The sequence below is a fragment of the Helianthus annuus genome, chromosome 7 (genome assembly GCF_002127325.2).
Source record: "Helianthus annuus cultivar XRQ/B chromosome 7, HanXRQr2.0-SUNRISE, whole genome shotgun sequence".
NCBI classification, from domain to species: domain Eukaryota; kingdom Viridiplantae; phylum Streptophyta; class Magnoliopsida; order Asterales; family Asteraceae; genus Helianthus; species Helianthus annuus.
In genome coordinates this window covers 25437719-25449721 of record NC_035439.2, presented here as the reverse complement: position 1 = coordinate 25449721, position 12003 = coordinate 25437719, and the positions used below count along the sequence as shown (strand labels likewise).

At 37.6% G+C, this 12003-nt stretch overlaps 1 protein-coding gene across 1 annotated transcript; it reads right to left on the bottom strand.

The window, feature by feature from the left end:
* Nucleotides 1-478: 478 nt before the first annotated feature.
* Nucleotides 479-1697, bottom strand: LOC110866629 (cold shock domain-containing protein 3-like). The gene is made up of 2 exons (XM_022115771.1): nt 905-1697; nt 479-516 (listed from the first exon to the last, which is right to left on the bottom strand). The coding sequence occupies exons 1-2, from the start codon at nt 1695-1697 to the stop codon at nt 479-481; spliced, it is 831 nt and encodes a 276-aa protein (XP_021971463.1).
* Between the last annotated feature and the right edge of the window lie 10306 nt (nt 1698-12003).

Here is a 12003-nt window from a genome sequence, read left to right as displayed (position 1 = left end):
GTGCAAAAACCTACTGACATATCCGCAGTGAGATTGTTATCACATTTGACTTTACATTTCTCTAGCATGTTGTGACAGTCCACTGATGTACTATCATTTCCTCTTTTATACAACAAAACTCATTTTTCATTTTATCATGTTTTTGTCTTTTCAAATTTTCTAATGTTTTTGGATTTTCTAAAATTTTTACTCCCCCTAAAATGCAAACTCATTTAAAGAAATTTGAAAACAAACTGTACAGAAATATGACAACTGATATCGACTCACCTCAATTCGCCATTCACTTGGCATAAACAACAAGAACTCCCCTTTCAACAAACTATTTTCTCATTAAGATTTCAAAACACTTAAATTTGTTTTCATCAAAAAGATTTTTCTGGAAAATAAGTTTGGTTGATTTTACCACTTGTAGGGACGGGGATGCGGTTCATCATATTGTCTTTTAAACCACTTATATGAGAATTACATCAAGATCAAATTAATGACCTTGAGTAATCTCTTTGTAAGAACCAACCTCTATACCACTTGTACGTAAAAACAATCAAATACAAAGAATGATGCCGATTCATGTTCCACTCTTACCAACCTGGGAACCCCGGCAAGTCAGGTTTTTCATTCAAAGAAAATATCCACCCAAGTCTGACCAGCCTTAGGTGTTACCGAGTTACCAATGCTCGGTTTCTTACCTCCCATCTTCTTCTCATAGAACTCTTTAACCCCTTTGACTTTTCGATCAACCATTTTTCCAAAGATATGTTTTACCTTGGGGTTAAAGACCTTTTCAACATCAAAAACCTGTTTGTCAGAATAAAATTGGTTTGAAATCTCAACTTTACCAATTTTCTTCTTAAAATTTTCAGCCCTAAGTGGTGGAAAATTATCATCATCCACAGACGGAACGTACCAGTAACGACATTTGGATCTTGGCGTGCTTCCCTCGCACCGATATTAAAAACTCTTCCTTGTGCTTGATTGAGTTTTGGGCATTCCCGCTTAAAGTGTCCCATATCTCCACAATTGAAACACCCTGGTCCTCGACCATTCCCATTACCATTACCGCCTCGATTGATGTTCGCTCCCCGGTTACCAGCTTGGTTCCCAGCATTTCCACGATTTCCATTCCCGCCATTTCCTTGCGGACGGTTTCCATTACCATTTCCATATCCTCGCTGACCACCACGACCAGCACCAGTACCAGCCCAACATATTTCTTTTGAGTGGCCAGTCTTCCCACAAGACTCACATTTCCTTAATCTGCACTGGCCAGAATAATGATGCTGGCATACATCACACTTGGGCAGAGCACCCATATATCCTCTTCCCTTGACTTCAGCACCAGTTTTAACTTCCTCTGGTGGGTTCACATTCTTCTTCCTGCTGGCGCTGCTGGTACCCTTTTTAAAATTAGAGAACTTCCTTTTGTTTTCTCCTGAGGATTCATCATGAGTTTTTTTCTTCTTCGGGTCGGAATTCGAAAACTTGTTTAATCTGATAGCTTCTTCAGTCAGTGACACGCTCAGATCGATAGCTTCAGTAATTGTTGCAGGCTTTGACGATGTGACCATACTCATAATTTGAGGTGCCAGCCCCCAGATGAAACGCTCCAGGCGTTTGAATTCAGGAGTAACCATGTATGGTACCACGTGAGACAGATCATGAAATCTCTGAACATACTCGGCAATCTTCGGGCCGTCCATCTTAAAGTTCCAAAATTTAGTTTCCAGCTTCTGAATTTCGGCCCTGGAGCAATACTTTTAACGCATGAGCTCCTTCAGCTCGTTCCAAGTCAAAGCGTATGTTGCTGCCTCTCCTAGAGTTTGGACCTAGAGATTCCACCATGAAAGTGCTCCATCAGTGAACAATCCGGAAATGTAGGTGACTTGCTGTTCTGGTGCGCATTCACTCATCCTTATCACTGAGTTGGTCTTTTCTGTCCATCGAATATAAGCCACAGCACCCCCGGTGCCGTCAAAGTTTAGCGGTTTGCAGTCTAAAAATTGCTTAAAGGTACAACCTGTACAAGCAACGTCATTTACAGGAATCATTAGCAATTGCACATGGAATGTCCAAATGTAATGTAATGTGTCTCAAGCGACTTAAACATTACCATGCGGTGGGTTGTTCCTTGAGGTACCCCCGCTAGTTTTGGCGCGTGAGGCCTCGTAATTCGCTATTGCTTGGGAGATCCTTGTTTGCAATTCGGCCTCAGTAGTAGGTAAACGATTTTTCCTTCGTGGTGGCATCTTCTATAAGAAGATTGTATAGGTCAGGCCATAATAAGTATATTAAGTACGTAATACGCGCATGTATTAACATTCATCAACACAATAACACATAACATCCCATGTTATAACACAAAACGAATAATCCAACAACGCATGTAATGAGAATACTGCGATTGAGCTATCATATAACAAGACCACAAGTACAGTTTACAAGTTTCACAATTGTATCATACATCAAAAGAGACTAAGGGTCACATCACCCTTGTCTGAATCGTATAACAATCTACAACAACCAAAAGTCAAAAGTCATCATGTGGTCTTCAAAATGCTGTGCAATCAGGCTCAATAGCTGAACTCTCATCAAAAGCATGATATCTGCATCAAACCAAAAACCTCTAAGCTGATGGGAGAGGAGGAGGAGGTGGAGGAATGAAAAGCAAACAGCGCATACGCGCTAGCTCCTCCTCGAGGGTATGAACAAGCTGCAACAAACAGGCAATCTGCCGCTCCATAGTCAAAAATCGGATGCCGAAATCCGGGTAAGGAAATAGTGGAGCAGGTGGGACAGCAAATTGTGACGGACCAGCACCAGGTGGAGGATGCGGGATCCTCTCGAGCTCAGTGACTCTACGACTCAACATATCCTGCTAGAGCTACAGGGATAAAACCAGATCATCCGTAGAGTATCCAACGTGGAAGGGATGGTACGGATCAAATAAAGGCATGACGTTGGGTGAAGACCACATGAATGGCTCGCCCGTGGGTGTAGAAGAAGAAGCCATGTGTGGAAACTGTGGCATGAACTGATCGGCTCCTGATACAAAAGGTATGTGAGTGTGTTGCTGACTAGAAGGTCCTTCCCTTGGACGGGGAGGAGGAATGTCCTGAAGAAATTTGACTGGTAAATCAGTGCGATGAACGTCTGACACGTGAGGGTGAAACTGGGTGACATCAACGGGTGCCTGAACAGGTGCAGCAGGGGGGTAACTGATCTGAAAAAAGGAGGATAGTCGTCGTCATCCTCAATCCACCCATTACAGGTGTGAGCATATCTAGGGTCAACGTGTGTAGCAAAAAGGGCGCGATCAACAAACACAGGGACCGGGTCGGGCAGAGGTGCAACAACTGGGACATCAGCAACTGGTGGTGCAATAACTGGAACATCAACAACTGGTGGTGCAACAACTGGCACCTCAACAGGGATAGGGTCGTGCACAGGTAAAGGGTCGTGAGCAAAAACGGGCTCTGGTGCTAACTCAGGCTCTAGGTCGGCGGGAGCAAGCTCATGATCAGCGGGTACATCAAGGTGCTGATCATCAGGAAAGACAGGTGCCTCAACAGGCTACTCCTCAGGGATAAACTCAACCTCATGGTCTGGATCAAGGTCGTGCGGAAAATCAGGGTCAAACTCATCATCGAACTCAAAATCCTGCGGCGAATCAGGCGCTACAGACATCGCAGTGTCGGAATCAGTGTCTGTGGGATATCGATGTAATCCCAGTGCATGAAGAGTAGAAGATGACACGGACTCAAACGAATCAGGACCGGACTGGTCAGATAAAACCTACACAACGGGAACCTCGACAGGTAGAATGACATCAACAACAGGAATCTCATCAACAGGAATAGCAACATCATCATCAATCGGAGCCCCGCCATCCTGGTCATCCTCAAGGGGACCCTTGATAAAGAGATCGACGTCGTCATCGGATATATCATCAAGAGGCAAATCCTCCAAAGGATATGCAACCAGCGGAAAAGGAGCAGGGATCTGAATGAGAGGTAGATCCCCATAATGGAAACCATCAGCTAAAGGTAAATCATCTCCGAAATCCGGTAAGGCAAAGGGCTGAAAGTCATCGTCATCACTGCTCGTGGTATCTGAAGTGAAAACCTCATCCTCTGGAAGAATCTCGTCACCTGATACTATAGCTATCGGGTCTATGGTGTCTGACACTCCACTCTCGGAGGATGACGACATGGTATCTGTGACAAAACAATCACACATACGCACATATATCAACAATCAGCAAATAAGCATGTATGCAGTAATAACAATGTAAGCAAGCAATCATCCGAGTCTTCCCCAGACTATCCCACCCAGTCTCTTAGACTGAACTCCCTAGTCTCTTAGACTACCTCCCTGGTCTCTAAGACCAAACCTTCCCAGTCTCTAAGACTAAACCCCTGGTCTCTAAGACCAAACCTCCCAGTCTCTAAGACGAACTCCCTGGTCTCTAAGACCAAACTTTCCCAGTCTCTAAGACTAAATTTCCCTAGTCTCTAAGACTGAACCTCCCTCAGTCTCTAAGACTGAACCTCCCTCGGTCTCTAAGACTGAATTATAAATATAAGTTTTGAAATGTGTATTTGTGCCCTTTTGTTTGTAAAAATGTTTGTTCCCTGGATCTGGACGTTTTGTGTATGCAATGTAAAAATGTTTTCATGAGAGCCCTGATGATCATAGTCTAGACTCGAGAAAGAATCCTAGTTCGCTATGATCGAGGCTCTGATACCAAGCTGTCACCCCCTGACTTTTGCGGAAGCGTGGTTATTTGGTGTGACCTCTTAATACCATAGCAACAATCACAACAATGCTATATGATAAAAAACACGAGATGTTTATCCATTAATAAAGTTTAGAAACTACCACAATACCATTGTTTGAAAACATCAATACCAAATTAAGTTACAAACCATGATGTTTAAACGAGTTCACAAAGACTCAACAAAAGTACTTGAATAAAACCTGAGTTTAGAATTATGTATCCCGTCCAGGAAAGGAATACACCCTCTAAACTCAACAACCCTGGATAACATCTTTTATTCAAACGCAGCTTGACACATGCACACCCCGCCAGATCCACTAGTTCCCTGAAATAAATGTAGTTTGAAAAATCAACAAAAGTTGAGCGAGTTCATGTGTATGTCTGTGTGTATAAACCTTTAAAGTATGTCTGTATGTATGAAAGTCCCTGGTATGTTGCAATTAAGGAAAAAGAGATCACCAATGGCTTGCAAAGCCAATGGTATGTGTGAAATGGTGCAGGAAGACTCAAACCTTGCAAATTTGTACCGGGCCTCCGGCTGGAAGACATAGTCACCACTATGGGCCACCCTGGTCCCTATAGGTGTGGGCTCGCTACACCCAAATAGATCTATCACTCATGTCCCTCGGTCCTACGACGAGGATTAATGGCCTTAAGTGTCGTACCCACCCTTCACATGATCTAGTAGTAAACCATCCTTAAGCTAATCATACCATGTATAAAACGTTTGTAATAATCGTAACATGTATTTCACCCCCGAAGTATAAAACTAAAAACAGTTAAAAGAAAATGGGGACATGAACTCACAGTAGTGCGTCTTCAGTATCGTCAACTCAAATCTCTGCAGCTAATCATGACTACCTACAGTGTACTAACGTCTATTAGACGAACGGGCCGTGCCTTGGCTTAGAGTTTAACGTTTTGAGTTGCGTGTCTTATGTTATTCCAATATTATTCCAAGTTATAATTATTTGTTAAAATAATAATCATTTTAACTCTACATTATATTTAATGTATAGAATAATTGTTTAAACAATATTTTGTGACAATACTTCTTAAGTATATATTTCCGTATTTCCTTCCCAAGGATGGGGGTAATTTATATATGTATATTTGTAGTTCCGAAAATATATTTTTAAGTCCCACTTAGAAAATATATAACCTATTTGTTAAAAATAATGTATTCCAAAATATATATTTTTCCCAAAAATAATATATTTTAACTTCTTGTTTCCAAAACAATATTTACCAAAAAATATATTTGTAAAAGTATTTTCCGGAATATTTCATAAGTTACGTTTTTTCGTTCGGTTTCACAATATCAAGTGTGTAACTTAAATATTTATTCCGTGCGATTTTTGGTACTATTTTGGAGTTGTAATTGTCATGGTATTTGTTAAGCTATATTATTTTACCCTAAAGTAATATAACTATTCCACCAAGTAAGCAAATATTCACACAAGTGTCTTACTATAAACTATATACTCTAAATATATATTTATCCATTTTTATTTACAAAAACCAACCTCCGATACTTTGTATTTTTGTAACAAAACCTATGGCAAAGTTTATATTGAAAAACAAAGTTAAAAATATACTTGTAACACTTGTTTAGAAAATAATTTCTAAGTGTTGGAATTTTTAGAAAATTTCGCCATAGTTTCCTTTGTAAATGGAGGTGTCCAAGCTATTTAGCATATCATTTTCTTTTCCAAAAATCATTCAAACAATCAACAATCACACTCTAAACAATATTACACTTACCAAGTGCAAAAACTATTCCATATACAATACAACATGAACTTGATTTTTCTCAAAAACGCGTAGTAACTTGGTAAAGTGTTTAATGGGTTTAGTTACCCTCCAAAGTGTGTTTACTTCATTTAAAACCTCATTCTTGAAAATACTTGGTGTTTACAACTTGTAAACATTTTTCACAAAAATGTTTATTTATGACATCTTCTTGTTTCATAGATATTTCTACACTTATTTTACCACTAAAAATAGTGCAAGTTAAATATAAACCATGATCTTTCAAAAATCGTCTCTTGAACTTGGTTTGTTTAGAAAAATCATTTGTAAATATCAGATCCATATGATCATCAACTCACTTTGTTTACTTATATTTCAAGAAATCATCTTATTATCAAGTTCATATCTTTATTAGAAGATGATTATTTTATGTAGAGACATAATCATCTCCTAACTTGTTAAATCATGTTCTTAATCATAATCTAACAAGTTCAATATGATGATCAACATCATATTATCAAGAAATCAACAAGCGATCATCAACATACTCAAAACAACATCATTCTACCAATATTACATCATGTTTCATCTTATGTAAACTTTATGTTCAAGCTTTAAGTTTATGTTCTTTAGTGTTCTTGTGTTAATCATCAAACATCAACTTTTAACCACTAAAATCATGAAGTAAACAAAGATCAAAGAGTCTTACTACTAGCTTAAAGCTAGGGAAGAACAATGAGGAAAATGGAGTGGATAATAGCACACAAGGGAGGTCCTTCAAGATCCGAGCTCACCAAACCTTCTAATATGGCTCCTTGCACCTTGAATGAAGCTTGGAATGGATGAGTGAAAATCAAAAATAATGGTGATGTATGGATGGTAGTTCGGCCGTGAGTATAGGAGGGAGGAAAAGAAGAGTTATTGTGGTGTGTAGGTGAAGGTGTTCAAGCTCTTATAGTCCCTAATCACTAATATACAATGGGTTTCTTGTCTCCATAAGTACAAACTAAATCTTATCATAATCCAAGAGAAGATTGCATGGGGATTTAGAAGATTAAGTAAATCTTGTTGTGGGGGCCACATTAGGGCTGTAGATTAGCGCGTGTGTGGGGGGGGGGGAGTTAAGTGTTGTTTAGAATGATAAGTAGGTGATTTAGTGGAGGTGTTAAGTGTAAAAGTCTAGTGTTTAGTGTGTATCTTGCATTATGTAGAATGTTTAAATGTTTTCGTGAGAGCCCTGATGATCATAGTCTAGACTCGAGAAAGAATCCTAGTTCGCTATGATCGAGGCTCTGATACCAAGCTGTCACCCCCTGACTTTTGCGGAAGCGTGGTTATTTGGTGTGACCTCTTAATACCATAGCAACAATCACAACAATGCTATATGATAAAAAACACGAGATGTTTATCCATTAATAAAGTTTAGAAACTACCACAATACCATTGTTTGAAAACATCAATACCAAATTAAGTTACAAACCATGATGTTTAAACGAGTTCACAAAGACTCAACAAAAGTACTTGAATAAAACCTGAGTTTAGAATTATGTATCCCGTCCAGGAAAGGAATACACCCTCTAAACTCAACAACCCTGGATAACATCTTTTATTCAAACGCAGCTTGACACATGCACACCCCGCCAGATCCACTAGTTCCCTGAAATAAATGTAGTTTGAAAAATCAACAAAAGTTGAGCGAGTTCATGTGTATGTCTGTGTGTATAAACCTTTAAAGTATGTCTGTATGTATGAAAGTCCCTGGTATGTTGCAATTAAGGAAAAAGAGATCACCAATGGCTTGCAAAGCCAATGGTATGTGTGAAATGGTGCAGGAAGACTCAAACCTTGCAAATTTGTACCGGGCCTCCGGCTGGAAGACATAGTCACCACTATGGGCCACCCTGGTCCCTATAGGTGTGGGCTCGCTACACCCAAATAGATCTATCACTCATGTCCCTCGGTCCTACGACGAGGATTAATGGCCTTAAGTGTCGTACCCACCCTTCACATGATCTAGTAGTAAACCCTCCTTAAGCTAATCATACCATGTATAAAACGTTTGTAATAATCGTAACATGTATTTCACCCCCGAAGTATAAAACTGAAAACAGTTAAAAGAAAAGGGGGACATGAACTCACAGTAGTGCGTCTTCAGTATCGTCAACTCAAATCTCCGTAGCTAATCACGACTACCTATAGTTTACTAACGTCTATTAGACGAACGGGCCGTGCCTTGTCTTAGAGTTTAACGTTTTGAGTTGCGTGTCTTAAGTTATTCCAATATTATTCCAAGTTATAATTATTTGTTAAAATAATAATTATTTTAACTCTACATTATATTTAATGTTTGGAATAATTATTTAAATAATATTTTGAGACAATACTTCTTAAGTATATATTTCCGTATTTCCTTCCCAAGGATGGGGGTAATTTATATATGTATATTTGTAGTTCCGAAAATATATTTTTAAGTCCCACTTAGAAAATATATAACGTATTTGTTAAAAATAATGTATTCCAAAATATATATTTTTCCCAAAAATAATAAATTTTCACTTCTTGTTTCCAAAACAATATTTACCAAAAATATATTTGTAAAAGTATTTTCCGGAATATTTCATAAGTTACGTTTTTGCGTTCGGTTTCACAATATCAAGTGTGTAACTTAAATATTTATTCCGTGCGATTTTTGGAACTATTTTGGAGTTGTAATTGTCATGGTATTTGTTAAGCTATATTATTTTACCCTAAAGTAATATAACTATTCCACCAAGTAAGCAAATATTCACACAAGTGTCTTACTATAAAATATATATTCTAATTATATATTTATCCATTTTTATTTACAAAAACTAACCTCCGATACTTTGTATTTTTGTAACAAAACCTATGGCAAAGTTTATATTGAAAAACAAAGTTAAAAATATACTTGTAACACTTGTTTAGAAAATAATTTCTAAGTGTTGGAATTTTTAGAAAATTTCACGATAGTTTCCTTTGTAAATGGAGGTGTCCATGCTATTTAGCATATCATTTTCTTTTCCAAAAATCATTCAAACAATCAACAATCACACTCTAAACAATATTACACTTACCAAGTGCAAAAACTATTCCATATACAATACAACATGAACTTGATTTTTCTAAAAAACGCGTAGTAATTTGGTAAAGTGTTTAATTGGCTTAGTTACCCTCCAAAGTGTGTTTACTTCTTTTAAAACCTCATTCTTGAAAATACTTGGTGTTTACAACTTGTAAACATTTTTCACAAAAATGTTTATTTATGACATCTTCTTGTTTCATAGATATTTCTACACTTATTTTACCACTAAAAATAGTGCAAGTTAAATATAAACCATGATCTTTCAAAAATCGTCTCTTGAACTTGGTTTGTTTAGAAAAATCATTTGTAAATATCGGATCCATATGATCATCAACTCACTTTGTTTACTTATATTTCAAGAAATCATCTTATTATCAAGTTCATATCTTTATTAGAAGATGATTATTTTACGTAGAGACATAATCATCTCCTAATTTGTTAAATCATGTTCTTAATCATAATCTAACAAGTTCAATATGATGATCAACATCATATTATCAAGAAATCAACAAGCAATCATCAACATACTCAAAACAACATCATTCTACCAATATTACATCATGTTTCATCTTATGTAAACTTTATGTTCAAGCTTTAAGTTTATGTTCTTTAGTGTTCTTGTGTTAATCATCAAACATCAACTTTTAACCACTAAAATCATGAAGTAAACAAATATCAAAGAGTCTTACTACTAGCTTAAAGCTAGGGAAGAACAATGAGGAAAATGGAGTGGATAATAGCACACAAGAGAGGTCCTTCAAGATCCGAGCTCACCAAACCTTCTAATATGGCTCCTTGCACCTTGAATGAAGCTTGGAATGGATGAGTGAAAATCAAAAATAATGGTGATGTATGGATGGTAGTTCGGCCGTGAGTATAGGAGGGAGGAAAAGAAGAGTTGTTGTGGTGTGTAGGTGAAGGTGATCAAGCTCTTATAGTCCCTAATCACTAATATACAATGGGTTTCTTGTCTCCATAAGTACAAACTAAATCTTATCATAATCCAAGAGAAGATTGCATGGGGATTTAGAAGATTAAGTAAATCTTGTTGTGGGGGCCACATTAGGGCTGTAGATTAGCATGTGGGGGGGGGGGGAGTTAAGTGTAGTTTAGAATGATAAGTAGGTGATTTAGTGGAGGTGTTAAGTGTAAAAGTCTAGTGTTTAGTGTGTATCTTGCATTATGTAGAATGTTTAAGTGTTCGGGAAACAATACTAGCTCAAAAAAATAAAAACAATGCTTTTAGCAATATTTTAGTGTTCCGGGTAATGTCCGGTTGTCCGGTTAGATACCGATCCATTAAAGTGCTAAGTTATTCCGTATAGTGTCCCTTTATGTAACTTTTTGTGATACTTTTAATTCCCGACACTTAGGAAAGCATACAGGACCATTTTGCCATGTTTTTACACATTACTAGAATGTTAAAATGCTGAATTTTGATGATAAATGCAGAATTCTGCACTTTGAGTGGGTTTTAGGCACTTTCCGGCACTTAAACTATCACCTAGTGACGCAGTTTTATGGTCCTTACTTCCCTACACTCCATACTAGTGTAGTACCTTGTCTCTGGCTCATACTGGGCCTCAAAACATTGTTTATCTATGTACTGGCACTGTCAGTATATATCTGAGTTATCCGCTAACTGTGCTAACTGTGCTTTGTGCATCATGTATGTCACTAAAGTTTGTATATAATAAATGGAGTGACAGTATGAAATGTGATGCACATGTATGTATGATACAGAAATCATAAAGCAGTTTATATCATCAGTTGTAATCAAGCACAGTCATTAAGCACAAACTTAATATTAATTAATTGTACGGATACCTGTAATTATGAGGGTTGTCACAAATAAGGCTTTGGATGGGGTCACAACAAGATCAACCTCAAGTCTAGGAACATGGACAGTGGTTAGCTCTGGATTTTGAACAGTTTTTGAAACATTTTTCTCTAACCACTTTTGTGGACCATTTCCTGTCAGATGTTAAAATCCAAAAGGATGCCTGTTCACTTGGGGTTTAGAAGGCCTTTTGTAGACCTCATAAACATGTTGGACCCTTTGGTATGGAGGTTGACCTTTTCCTCTTTGGAATTGGTTTGAAGGTGGTGCATCTATCACTTGTACCTCTCTAGGAGCAGAGGTTTTGTTCAACTGTTTTGTAACAGCTGTTTGGACAGACACAAATGGTTTTTGTTTTTTGATAGATGATATTGATGAACTCTCAAGTGTTTTTGAAGTGTACTCTTTTCTTTTAATCTCAAAAGTTTTGAGGTACACACACTCTTGAGTGAGATGATTGGTTTTTCCACAGATGGTGCAACTTGGTGCATGCTCAATTATACTTTTTTTGTTTATGTCAAAAGCTTTTAGATG